The sequence below is a fragment of the Sinohyriopsis cumingii genome, chromosome 13 (genome assembly GCF_028554795.1).
Source record: "Sinohyriopsis cumingii isolate HCF-2022 chromosome 13, ASM2855479v2, whole genome shotgun sequence".
NCBI classification, from domain to species: Eukaryota; Metazoa; Mollusca; class Bivalvia; order Unionida; family Unionidae; genus Sinohyriopsis; species Sinohyriopsis cumingii.
The window spans coordinates 50,180,909-50,195,605 of record NC_142973.1 but is presented as its reverse complement, the minus strand read 5'-3'; the positions used below and the strand labels follow the sequence as shown (position 1 = coordinate 50,195,605).

At 35.9% G+C, this 14,697-nt stretch overlaps 2 protein-coding genes across 2 annotated transcripts in view; one reads left to right on the top strand and one right to left on the bottom strand.

Moving 5' to 3' along the window:
- LOC149785525 (BBSome complex member BBS2-like) overlaps positions 1-6,937 on the bottom strand; it is a 78,877-nt gene extending 71,940 nt beyond the window's left edge. Inside the window, exons 1-2 of the mRNA XM_089979330.1 lie at positions 6,766-6,937; positions 2,254-2,393 (exon numbers count right to left, since the gene is read on the bottom strand). Of these exons, the coding sequence (XP_089835456.1) occupies positions 2,254-2,370 (117 nt within the window). The 5' untranslated portion in view covers positions 2,371-2,393; positions 6,766-6,937. The remainder of the gene's footprint in view (positions 1-2,253; positions 2,394-6,765) is intronic.
- Positions 6,938-7,163: 226 nt separating this feature from the next.
- The window catches only part of LOC149785524 (uncharacterized protein KIAA2013 homolog), a 62,094-nt gene continuing 54,560 nt past the window's right edge, over positions 7,164-14,697 (top strand). The window contains exons 1-2 of the mRNA XM_089979329.1: positions 7,164-7,307; positions 11,159-11,256. Of these exons, the coding sequence (XP_089835455.1) occupies positions 7,183-7,307; positions 11,159-11,256 (223 nt within the window). The 5' untranslated portion in view covers positions 7,164-7,182. The remainder of the gene's footprint in view (positions 7,308-11,158; positions 11,257-14,697) is intronic.

The following is a 14,697-nucleotide window of genomic DNA, read 5'->3' as shown; positions in this document are numbered from 1 at the left end:
AAGGCCTTTATGCAAGTATGCTATCTGTAAAGTATGGTCAAATTCTGTTGAGCAGTATCTCAAAAGTCGTTAAAATGTTAAAATTTCTGTAATTAGCAACTGTGGTTATATCTGATGGTGGAGTGGCATAACTATTGATGAAACAGAAAGCATTCTGTGCCAGAGATGCTTACTGTCAATGTTGGTCAAATTCATTTTTGAAGTTCTGAGAAGAAGCCATTTAATTGCCTACTATTTTTAGTAACGTTTGATGGTAGATCTGCAAAATTTTTAAACAAAATTGAAAGGTCTTCATACCAGGATGATTTCTGTAAAGTCTGGTTAAATTCTATTCAAAGGTTTTTGGAACAAAATGTAATTTAAGGATATCTCTTCTTAACCCTTTACCTCATGCAAGCGCCTTTGGACATCACTACTCCATTTGCATGGAAGCGCCTTTAGATGCCTCTACTCCATTCGCATGGAAGCACCTTTTGACACCCGCTGTAAACATCAGCCATTTTTAGCGGGTTTTCGTAGCACCACCTTTGGGGAAAACCCCCTATTAGATACCTCATTCATTGCTGTGAATGACCTTTACGTCAAATCACATGGTTGCTGTTTATGCTCTCGTCGAAATCTGCTATTTAAAGTAACTGGGTGGTATAATTCTCCACTCTCCAAAATGGAGGTCACGGATTTCGTTCAGTACTTTTCACGATTTGAATCACAACTATGAAAGCTTCGATAACTTAGGTAAAGGCTCTGATATTGAAGTAGGTAGCAATTAGTTTTTATAAATTATCAAATTCAGATGACTTAGTGATGTAAACGCAGACAAATAACTTGTACATTTCGAGTATGAGAAATGGCAGCTATGGTTGGTCATGCAGCTTCACTGACTTGATGGTGAACAAGTTCTCTCAAGATTTTAAAGCAGATAAAAAATTCTTCCATGAAAAATAATTACACAGCTATAATGATGGGACTTTACTCTTAAATTTTTCCATACATAATAGGTGTGTACCAAAATTGAAAATGGTTAAAATTGCTGTTAAACGTAACATACACTACACTGCTTAACAGTTAGCAGGCATGTCTATGTGCATGGAGTCGAATAGGTAACAGGTGTTCTATTTATAGTGCACTGTACTGGTTAACTTAGCTACATGTGTATCAGAGGGCTAAAAAGACATACACTCTATGAGGTAAAGGGTTAAGTACAGCAGATCAGCATCAGTTGTATAAATTTGCAACACTCTACACCAGGGCCCTGCGTAGCCAAGTGGTTTAAAGTGCTCTCAGTTACAGATCACTGCCATCTCACCTCTGTCTGAGTGGGTTCGAGTCTAGGATTCGGCCAATGTGGGTATGTGAGAAAGCTTACCAGTAGCTTCTCGTGGGTCGGTGGTTCTTCCCGGGGTTTTCCTGGGTTCTTCCTCCACTATTAATACTGGCCGCCATGCATAGCCTATTGTGTGCTGAAAAATGGCATTAAACTCCACAACAACAACAACACTCTATACCAAGATGATTTCTGTCAAATTTGGTCAAATTCTGTTCACTCATTGTCATATGAAATTATTTATACATATTTCTATTTTTATCAACAATGATCATATTTCATCCTGAATTGGCAAATGTTTGAAAGGAATTCATGCCAGGAATGTTTCTATCAAATTTGGTCAAATTCTGCTTAGCAGTTTGGCAAAAAATCCATTAATTATATTAGTTATGGTGGCTTTTCATTTAATTAATGGTAGCCATATCTGAAGGCAGCTTGGTATCACATGTACAAAATTGAAAGGCTTTCCTGCCAGGATGCTTTCTGTAAAAATTTTCAAATTCTGTTCTTTTTCAGAAGAAAGTATTTAAGCTTTTATCTATATTTTTTGCATTGCCAGCCATATTTTTGATGACAAGCCAGCAAATGTCAAATATGGACCTAATTGGTATGGTGAGTTTGGACATGAATTTTAATATAGCAATTGTTGCCAGATGCATAATTCTAGATGGAAACAGGGACATACAATAAGCTCAAAAGCTAAAAGCACAAAGACAATTAACACTTCTCTTAGAAAAATGAATTACACATTAACAGATATATGAATAACCACTGACAATCCACACATCTGATGGGGAAATATATGTTTTATCTTTTCACAGAAAGGGCAATGTGCACAATGAATGGTCTTGTGACTTTTCATTAAGATGGGTTTCATAAATTTCAATTTGGCTTTTTTTAGTGTAGCATATGCAACAATGGCTCCTTACCTTGCCTGCAGTGGTTGCACATGTAAGAGAAGAATGAATACCATCATACTTCCCTATTGTCACCATATGTGGGTTCACTTTATGTTTGAAGTTCAGGGTGAATATAGGGACAAGCATCTTGAAAGGACAGTACTATAATCCTGAAGAAAAAAAACAAAAAAACATCTTATGATTACAAGATTTTAGCTTTAAACTTGTATACAGTAAATAAGAATATGAAAATACAGTATGATTTCTACCAAAATGCTAACACATTCCACCATTACTCACTTATAAGTTGAGTCCAACTTCAAACTGTGCACACCCAGATCTGCCAGGACTTAACACACCAACAGATCTGGGTCTGCACAGTTTATTAGGAATTATCAGTAGAAGAAACAACATACACCCTGATCTGCATGCTCATTATGCTATGGCAGATCAGGATCTTTGTTGTTTGCAGTTTGACTTGTAAGTGAGTACAGATGGTAATTGCTACAATATAAATAACATTTAGAAAATAAAAATAGTCTGCCATCAAATGTATAGTGTCAATACATCTGATCATTAGAAATACTAGTAAAAACAATGCAGCACTGGCAATTCTCATGACGTGCACAACATTAGAACTGTTCCTGTTTTATTTTGAAGTATTTAATTCTCAATCCCCTGCAAAGCTAAGAATCTCTGAATGAATGTCTCTCACTACTGTTTGTCTTAAGTAAGACTGGGAGGATGTATATATATTATGATTGGGTAGTTATTATTGAAGAAACATATTTACTAGAAAAAGTAGGCTTCTTCTTCAAATGTGTTACTGATCATAATACCCTAGAAGAATAGGTAAGAGATGGAGGGAGTTACATCGTTTTAACTAGGGGAGGCCATCTCAGGTCGCCTAAGATATGTGAGACAGCTTCTAGATTACCTAACTGGAAAATCACTCCATCTGTCAAGGAGCAGATTTGAAAGGAAAATGTTTCACTCTTGCAAATCCAGCAGAAGTCATGAAGCTGCATCCTTATGAAGCTATTAAATGACCCAGGAATTACTCAGGAAGATAATCTGCACTATGGATATAGGTCCTACCAGGCTGAGCTGAGCATTTTGGGACAAAAGATCTCCAACATAAAAGTGGAGAAAGTGGACTCTTGACCTCTGTCCCATGGCATGGATAATGTTGGTAACATTTTCACTCGAATGCAATATTTGTTGTGACTGCCCTTACATCGTGAGCTGAAATGCATAGCCAATTCATTTGATTTGGAATTATTTCCCAATATGCAACACAAATAACCCACTTTATCCTGGACAAAAGTGTGTGTGCTGATATGTTGTCCTTTCCCTCTTTGAGGGGCAAGAAGAAGCATGATTTCTCTTGATGCACCATCTCTGTCCTTCTTAAGAACTATTTCAGAGATTGCACTGGGTCCTGCAGACCATCTTGAGATGATGTGTTCACAGTCAACAGGGTTTCACTATGAAAGTTTTGATTCCCATGAATGAAAGCGTGTTCTTGGCAATGAAAGCAAGTGCTGTCATCAGTAATCCTGTCCCATCCTGTTGCAACTCCAAGTAGTTCAGGTCAACTGATAAAGCATGTCTCTCAGTAATTCTGCCTGGTGTCTCTAGTGTGAGTATGAAGCAGGTCTTATATTAGAGGCGAACCAATGAAGCCCTCAAGAGCAATTCAAACTGTCTTATTCAGCCATCACCCATGATAAGTCCACCTTGTGCACAAAGCCAATCCCTTTGGACACGTGAACTCGAAATATGACAGCTGATCATATAGGTCATGTTTAAGAGCATGGACTATTAGGGCATTCAGATTGGGACTGGCGAGACAAATGTTTAGAGTTTTGTAATCCCCTTGTCACCAATAGATCAGACAGTGGTCGATCCATGTGGGCACATATGCGAGTGAAAACAAGGGATGAAGTGACCATTCTGTTTGTATTATTGTATTACAGTAGTTGATTCTTCTGGGACAGCTTAGATATTGCCAAAGAAGAACACAAGTGTGTGGGGATGTCATTACCTTGCCAACTGAGATAATTCACCACTACGGAGACGTTGCACAAAATTTATAATGCCCTTCTATGTAGATTCTCCAGCCATCAATAGAATGCTTTCCATATGGCTTTCATTTAATAGGTATTGTTATGCAATAAACAATCCAAAGTTAGCCACTGTCTACTTGTCTCCTGAAATGAAAGGAGATGTGCACCTCAGCCTGTTGTGCTCGCATCCATACAAACTGTCAGCTCAAAGGTTGTACTTGCAATGGACCAACCAATATAAGCCTAGTGAGGTTCTCCTATAATTCCTGAAATGGGAACTCTTTTGCATTATTTGTTCCGAGAAGCAAAGTTAACACTACCACTGGGGACAAGAGTATCATTGTAATGACCTCATAAATAGGCAACCAAGGACAGTGATGTCCACCCAATGGTGAAGGGTTCTCAGCTGAAAGACATTTCTTTATAAGAAATGAAGCCATCAGAGGCCCTGGTGGACCCAGGAACTGGACACAAAGGCAATAACTGGCCACAGAGTATCATGTAACTGCCATGGTACTAAACAGTATATCTCAACCAACTGGATGTCTTTCCCCAGTGAGGGTCTGTGTTCAGATGTGAGATGAAATATGTCACATTAGATCATCATAAACAGTTCTTCCAGGCATATTTTAAAGCTAGATTGGGTTCAGAAGTGACAGTGAGTGATCTATATCTTATGGCATGGAGATAAAATGGGTGGAATTATCCCTTTTGATGTGCTTTTATCCACATTGATTCTTGAGAATCCTGGCTTTTAACTTGCAATGGAACTTCAAGACTGTTTCCCTTCAAAAGTGCCCATTTTAAGTAGATATTGTGATACAAGTAGCCATGTAGTGAACTGGGTGTGCTGTGGCACTATGGGCAGACTAAGCTGATGTCAATGTAAGGTAGCCCATAATTCAACATAATAGGCAGGATCTCCTTCATTATTGACCTCTTGTGGTCAGATTCAGATGGCAGAGTCTGATGCTAATGGAACAGGGAAATTGTATCCTATATAACTTTGTCAAATTCCTTAATTGGTAGGAATGTTATAAGGTATATAATATACAAATCTGGTCTCTCTTGCAAGATAGCATCTAAGGTGCTTACTGACAAGGATTTCTCCATTCCCATGGTTGTGTCTATAATGCTCTACAAGTCAGCCATCTGATGCTAGAGCACTAACAGCTGAACACTGGTTGGTATTTGTTGAATAGCATGTAAACAAATGCTAGAACTTTGGACCAAGTTGTTGATTATAAAGGAAGAGGAGGGCTAAACCAAAGTGGCAACAAGTGAAAGACTTCTTTGATTGATGCTTGGAAGGCAGAATCTGCTCATGTCAGCGAGGTTTAGCAAAGACATTTAAGCTTGTGAGGATACTTTGTTGTGTCTAGGCAAACATGGCAATGTTGACACCTAATGTGCAATCTGAGAAGAAACTGGGGAAGATTGTCTAAGGGAGTGGTCCACCATGATCATATAGATCCTGATTGGGATTTGATAACTAATAAGTGTTCCCTTTAAGTACCAAAGGCATGAAAACACAGTGACCTGTGATTGAGCCATTTAAGTATAATTTGGTATGAAGCAGGAAAACTGCACCAAGACCTTCTGTCTTTTGGGTTAAATGGTAAAATTGACTGTTGTGATCTGAGACATATGGCAGAGTCTGGTTTTGATGGAACAGTGCTGTTTTATATTTCAAGACACATTGTACCATTATTTGTGTTGTGATTATTTAGGGAATATTTGATCAAAGAAACTAGTCCATATTGCTGTGCAAGATAATATCTGAGTAGGCTTGTTTTAATCTTTGATCTCACTCCAATGTAGTCAATAAAGGCCTACTGTCTTTTGCTTAGAACGTATGATCAACTGTGGTGGTAACATTGATATTTCATACTGCTACAAATATATATACGATGAAAAATCAACAATGCTGCAGCCTGAGTCTACAGTCGATAACTGGTTTAAGTGAGGTCATCAGATACTGAAACCTTGGTCTGTGCACAACAAATAGGCTATGCTCAAGGTTTGCTTGATGTAAACTTTACTATGCACCTTTCTTATAGGTATTTTGTAAAACTAGGAATATATCTTAAGCTTGTATACTTCTGTAAGATTTTACAGCAAATATATCAAATAGATGGTGATTGTGACTTAGGAATAAAGCTGAATCTTTGCCCCTGGTGATATCATGAAAGTCTGGATAGGTGAAAAACAACTGGTAAAAATCTCTATTTTCTGATTTTATTATAATGCTTTTTTCATGGCATCTGTTGTTGTATATAGAGTTGAAATTAACATGCTTTGCACACGTGCTCCCTTCTATGTTTATGTTCACCTATTTCCGCCCACTGTTAAGTCAACCGCTGAAAAAATCTTAACTCTGAGAGGTCAACACATCAATATCATAGATATGTATAATGTATGCTAATGTACGTAACCTCGAAATCTCATAATATGTTCATTCGTATCGTCATACCTTCGTAATATTCAATTCAACGACCATCGGGTGACCAAATAAAGTTAATCACATGGGGGGAATAAAATAAAGCACATTAGTGAATGCCTATAGTTATCCTTTTTCTAACATATCAACCTATTCGTGTAGAAAAATTCCGTACGTATTCGAGAGAGCTTGTTGGCAATGAAAACATTTGAAACCGGAAGTGTTAGCGGATTGAAAAAAACGCTGGTGCTTGAATAGTCAATAAAAATCAATTAAACTTATTGATCATTTCTGCAAAGAAACACTTCATCAAAACTCATAAAGTATGCTTTAAACATTTTTGCAATATATCTGGTATTTGTTTCTTCTCAATAATCAATATTTTCATAACAGGAATTGAACTGCGGATCTAGAATTTAGCCAACATGGAATCCATGTAGACGATACGCAATGCAGAATGTCATTAATTTGATGATATTTTCCATGCGCGTGATTTGTTGCAGAATAAGAACACGACAAATGTGGGTCAGGGGAATCATCCAGAATTCGGTGAATCGTGTCAATTCCTTGAGCAGGTGAAATCCGAAATGCAAACACTTGTTACCGTAACCGATTGTCATGAATGCTTCTGTACAAACTGATCATAGCATTCTTTTTAAACTTTACATTGAACGAACTGGTAAACAGAAAGATTATACCTATAAATACATTAAATATTAGTCATCCATTTGATTCTGTCCTTTTAAGAATGTAGTATGGTTGCAATAGCAGTAATTCAATTGTCAGCCTTAATTTGGAGCAATAAACAACATGAATGTCAATGTATTATTAACTGGAAAGTATTGGAATCCATTAGTGAGAATACAGTCTTTCTGCTGTGTTCCAGTTCAATGCAATGCTATCCCACATTAATTGTTGTAGCTTTTCAGACAATAATCAGCATGGTATTTAGAGTAAACAAAATCTAGCATAATCAGCCAATTCATGTTGGAAAAGATAACCCTTTAATCATATTTACTCAGTGGCTTGTCAAAGTGTGTACGGTTACCACGATCAGTTCAGTTCCAATAAACAAAGACCTCCATTTATGCATATTCGTGTGGTATTAATCAGCAGCGAACTGCTTTCGTCATAGGTCTGTTGGTGCATGTCATTAAAAAAAAATGTTGAAATGAAATCAAGCACATAAGCTACTATTTGCATTTGTGAGAAACAACAAGGACCATTTTGTAACTGAAGAAAGGCAAGTTGTTGGGGGAACAAGGCCAGGCACTAGGTAAAGAGTGGTCTGGCATGAGATATAAACAGGTGCAAGGAAAAGAACAGCATGGTGAAGCACCATCAGTGCTCAAAACAGGCCCAGGGCTGGTGACTTTAAGAAAAGCCACAAGCCCTGTCACCAATTTCCATATGCCCAAAATCGCCCCTTTTTAATATTGTTTGTCACGCAAGTTTACAGTTGGTACAAATTGAATATGAAATAACCACATTCTCTTGACTTTTGTGTTTGTTTGGATCTCAAAATATTTAACATAAAGGAATGTTTTCCTCCAGGTCCTAAGGTCAGCCATTGTCTAACTGCTCTTACAATGTCCTTCTTACTCAGTGGATCAACAGCGTTTATGTTCAGCGATTGATGGAACAGTATTGGAACTGCTTCAACTTCTGTTTTAATACTTGTACTTTGGTTAAAAAAACATCATCTTTTTTAAATAAAATGAATTGTTTTAACCATGAGTTATATTTCATTTGTATCAGCAATTATTGTACTTCATTTTGGTTATATGGTCACAATGTCATTAAAAATGTATGTAATAACTAGGTCAAAGGTCAGTGTAAATGTATGTAAATTTCCTCTTTCTGACAAGAGATTTCACATAAAAGACTTGATATTTGTTTATCATAGAACTTAACAGGGGTGGGTGAACATGACCCTATCTTATACAAAAATATAAACTTTTAACATTTTTCACCGGCCACAGGTACATGATGTACTAACCCCAGTCTTCATACACAGGCCAGCATCTCCCAACCCATGCATAACATGAATAAAAAGATTTTTTACCCATGTGTAGGGAATAAAATTCAGGCAGTAAGCCATTTGGTCACCAAATATATTAGTTCACATCATTTATAAGCGCTTAGTTTTCATTCAGGGTGAATTTTGGGGGAAAAAAATTCAGAAAGATGCTTAGAAAAAAATAAGTATACCAAATCAAAAGGAGTTATAAACAGGAAGAATATATGCTTCACAAAGGGACATGTAGATCATAATAATGGAATCAAAAGAGGCAAAAACAGAGAAGAGAAAATTAAAAACAGAAAAGGATCACCTTACATTAGACAAATACGCATAGGCAGTTCCCCAGCTGTCCAGGACTTTTCGACCACATCCCTTACATGCATCAAAACTTATTGGGGAGTAGTGTGTATTTGCATCAGAAATAAAATCATAGAGATGCATGTAATTTATAATTGTGTACAGATGAAATTAAAAATAATTGCTTAAGTTAGGAAAAAAATCCAACCTGTATAAACTTTTAAATCTTTTAAAAACCTTTTAAATGTCTCTGTTAGAAATTATTAAAGCAGTTTTGCTTGAATTTGAACAATGACTTAGGGTTAATATAATATTTTATAATACATTTTATTATTGCTATAAATATGTACAGAAAATGCAAGTTTATTTCCTGAAAAATCATATATAGCATAATGTATATAATAAAATACCTAAAGGTGAGGTATTTTTTATCTTGTTATATTTTTCATGTAATATAAATTACTACATAGGATAGTATATTAATTTAACATATGTAATTAAATTGTCAACAGAAGAAGTCATTGATGAAGTGAGAGTAACAAACTCAGGTTCCTGTGTATAGCAGAAAACATGAGTATAGTTGTGATGTAATCAGAGATGAGGAGGCTGCCAATAACAATTAGTTCATGTCCACCACAATACTGTTATATGGAATACAGTCTTGTGTAAATGTGTCCAAATGACTCCATGCCATTCTGCATCCTTGTGATGGGACCCATAGTTTTGAAGAACAGTATGGGCTTGTATGGAGGAAATGGACAATATGTGACCAGTATGGTTACCACTCAGCCTTTATTAGGAAATTTCAAAAAGAAACAATTGGACAGAAAGTGGAGAAAAGTCAGCAGAGGGTTACAGATGGGCTTATACAAGTGTCCACTGAAAATGCTTGCTGAAAGACATTGCTCTTGTTTGCAAGTGTTCTTGTACCCTTCTATAAATGGGAATCAAAAGAACTTATCTTTATGAACTGTGCAGAGAATTTCAAGAGACAAAAAACCCAGCAAATTGTTGCATAAGATTACTAAGAGAAGAGAGAAGGATAATGTATTTGTAATAAATTACCTTGTTCTTAGGAGCTATTTTGCCAGTATGATAAATCAGCTAAAAATCTCTTATAAATTTTCATGTCAAAAATGGGTTTTAGTAACCATTATGTTGTGATAGTGATAGGAAGCATGATGAGAAACACTTTTGTTTTTCTTTTTTGTCATCTGTTTATACTAACTACATGACATTGCTTTACATTTTAAATGCTGTGTGATGTTTCGTTTTATAATTTGATATGAGTCATACCAAATGGTACTAACAGCTGCCTCGCTAGGCACTCAGCATTAAGCGGTTAGTGTTAGAACTGGTCGGCCTGGTGTCAGAATAATGTGACTGGGTGGGACATCATGCTACATGTCTGAGTCATGATGTCCAGTGCTAGACATCACTATAAACTGCCACACAGCAGACATTGTAGGGATATGACTGAACAATTATTAAAGCTATGTTAATAATCCAAATCAAACACATATATAATTTGGTACAAACTAAAATCTATTCTAATCCAGTCTTCTGTTAGATGATACCCTTTTTCTTGCCCAGCACAAGCCCAGTTGTTTGCAATATAGCATTGTAATTTACTGAGGTAGTATTAGTCAACATTGTTTTATTTGTCAGGTCTGCATTAATTCAATAATTGGTGCCAATAACAGACTACGGTGGAAGATAAGGAACTGTAAGGAACATTAGATATGATGTAAGATGATTACTTAGGCATACAGGTATTTACAGGTATGAAGGAGAAAGTCCACATGCCATCCAGTGGTAAAAATTCAGATATCCAGTAGAGCTATAATACACTTTCACATCTTTCAAAGGAAGTGCTGATTTTCTAATAAAAATAGTTTTTGGCACTTGGATCTATCAATTAACTATAGTTAGTGTTCTTCACAAATTGAACTGTTGATTAAATTTCAACCTACTAATTTTTGCTTCTTCCAGAAGAGAAACATTTTGACGCCATGCCATTGATGCCCACAAATAAATATACAAGCTGAAAACTTTTCCAATCATATTTAAGAAACATTCTAATTTTAAATATATTTCTGTCTGCAGATCCAGGAAAATCATTCTTGTAATCTTGGTGCTTCTTGTATTGCTGTACTATCTTGGACCACTTCTTTTTGGAAAGAGGAACAGAAGTTTAAGAGAAGGTAATTTTTAGCTGCAAACCAGGAGACCTTATGCAATGGTCTTTTGTCTGTCTGTCATCAGCTCAAGTTTATTATCACCACTCCTAAATCAATGGGATGATTGCCACCAAACGTTGCAGATGCATTCATTCCATGATCTAGTTGGTCACCAATGAAAATGGTTTTCCTTGCATGTCCAGAGTATGGTCACCATGGCAGCCATTTTGAAAACCTTGTTAATTACTCCTAAATAGATGGTCATGTCAACATGGGGTTCATGTCAACATGAAGTTAAAATAAATATTGACCTGTGACCGATTCTTCCTCCCACTCCTTATATCTTTGATAAAGAGGGAGGTCTCCCTTAAGATAAAATCCTGTCATCATCTCTCTTTAAATTGTACATGGGGAACAAATATGGAATTTCTCTTTTTTTATGCAGAGATATTTAACCAGTGAATGAAGGCGCTGATGTAATAAATGAAATTAGCATAGTATGAGCTATGGGGCAGATTTCAAACTGCTCAAGCTTATCACCTTGTGTACGTTTTAAAAAAATTGTCGAATAGGACTGGGTGTAGTCAATAGTTTCCCTTCTTCACTAACAAATACAAGTACCTGTGGCTGCAACAGTATTTGCATCTGCAGGACGTAAAATGTGATAGATTTTGTTGATATTCAACCTTATTCACATGCCCAAATTTGTTCTAGATGAGATTTTCTTTGCACAAGGAAGTTGCATTCTTCTGTTTTGAAGATAACATCGTAATGTCTTCCATGTGTAACTGAGAAATGAAATTGGTAATAAAATGTTTTTGAATCATTCATGTTGGACAAAACTAAGGGAGTAAAATGGAGCCACCATTACATGGCCTTAAATGTTGGATAAAACTCAGCTGGTAGTCTGTTTGAAAGTATGGTTGTTATCTTCTCGTCAATGAGAATTGCATAGAAATATATGATAACTGTATGTCTGTCTGTAGTCTGCATACTGGAAATAGGACCAGAAATAAGGCACCACCTACCTTCCAAAGATGTAAAGACCAAGTTCATATATGTATCGATATGTATCGTATCGCAGGCTGCATATCATGAATTGTATCGATATGTGGCACAGGTATATCATTTCACCCCTAATGGCCACCATGCTTGCCATTTTGAAAATCTTGTCACTCATCCTTCTGAATGGATGGTCTTATCTACATGGGATTTTCATGAAAAGACTATGATGTCTACATGGGACTGAAAGACCAGTCAGACCTTCAACATTGCTACCAAATCATTTTATTGCTACTTTCCCTGAATGGATTGCCATAACTTCAAAAGACCTCTTACATCTGGTTGGTACTAATGAAAATGATTCCAAGCTGACATACAATATGGCCGGCATGATGGCTATCTTGAAAATCTTAGGATACTTCTGCAGATGGATGGTGATACTGATTTTTTGTTTAAAAACTAATTTAATTATTTTTTTGTGTGAATTGTGTCATTGACAAGAGGCATTTATTAAAACACTTCTTGCAATTTTTAAGTGGTTCGGAATGAAAATTATGGATATCTGACCACCAGCATGTCCACACTTTTATGAGGGAGATTAGAAAAACAGAACTAATTGACCTTGGGGTCATGTGTAAGGCCTTAATTTGCATTTTTGTACTTCATTGAGCTTATGAGCGCTGAGACATTTACATAAATATACCAGTGAACTTTGTATTTAATTGCATTTCAATTAACAATTTGATCAATAGCACTCTGACATTGATTTTAAGGCCAGTTGTCTTGAATTGGTTTTATAGCTGTACTGACTTGTAAGCATAATAATGCCAACAAGTATGAATTTATTTTTATCATTTAACTCAGTTTGTGGATATAACTGATGAATACCAACAAAGGTGACTTTGTTTTCTTTCTCAAAATGTTAAAGATTTAAGCAAGCTTTGCACTTGTTATGTTGACATTGTCTAAGACAAGTCAATGATCACCTGTCCATGATATCAGATTCAGGGTCAAAGGTCATGATAAAGAATTTTGTACTGGACTTACAGGTACTTTGTGAACATGCTAACTCGAACATAAGAAAATAGTTTTGTTATCAAATTTGGTACGTTGGAGTTTCTCAAGAATATCTGGGATGGTTTCAGTATTCAGCAGTTAGAAAGAAGAAATGATCTTATCTTGGATTCCAGGAAAGTGGTACACAAGCAGTATGGGGACTCCCAGTTGGACTCTTAGTATGACATGCCTGTTGCATGTATGTATTGTGATGTTCTGTTTTCCAAATGAAGGAGGTTGTTCCTGTTAAACATACTTTCAAGCCAGGGCATTCACTTTCAGTGTGGCTTAGTTACCCATAGATGTAATTTAGAAGTTTCTGTTATTTTAATATGAAATCTTTGAGTAATCAATGTACCCTGGTATAAAATTTTAAAAAATCTATGTTCAAATGGAACAGGCCTGATGTAAAACAACAAAATTAAATAAAAAATATTCATGCAATACATTAATCTGTGCAAAAAATATTTTGAAGCAATATTTGTGCCTTTCAAAGTCGATCTTCAAATGCTTAATGGTAAATTTAGAAACCAATGCTAAATGGCATATTCATTAATGGGTAGCTTTCCTTTTCAGCAATTTAGTCTTCATTAAAGACTTTAGTTTCCTGATGGATGGGTATTTTTATAATATGAGGATTATAGTAAGCTGTTTCTTGTCAATCATTTTTACCAAGTTAGTGATGAGTACATTACTATGATTTAATTTTAGTCTTTTACTAAGTTTGACCTAAATGCTTATGGACAGTGCATATAGGAACAAATCAAACCAAGCTGCGTAAGTGAAATTTTTTTATATTTTATACACACGAATTCTGTACTTATATGTAAAATTGTATGCATGATCACAAACTTTAGCAACTAGTATAGGTCTGTGTATGAATTTGACAATAGAAGTCCAGGGCCAAATTTTCAGAAATTTCAAAGTTTACCAGTCAGGACATGAAACTGATGGTTCTGAAAGCAGAAACTTGCACCACAAAGAGCTATCACTTAGGAATATGAGGGTTCTAATCAGTCTTTGACTTTACCGTGCTATGTTATTCTCCAGTGACATCATTCATTCTCACAAGGTTACATTTATCCTGTCCAAATAGCAATGGCACTTGTGCTATGAGTTAATGTAGTACATTATGCCTTGCTGAAAATATTTAACCATCTTTGTTTCATTCAGCATTTATCCAATGATCACTTGATTGTATGATGATAAATTGCACAGTTTTGCTTTACATCACAATCTCTCTCTGGTTTGGTTGCCTTTAAATTTTACTTAAAATGGTATTCATATGATAAAAATTTTATGTTTTCACAGTGAATGAAGTTGTTATCTGTAATGACATACAGCAGTTTTGCATTGACTTTTATTTATTTACATAAGATATAGGGGGCCCCGAGTGGTCTAAAGCGC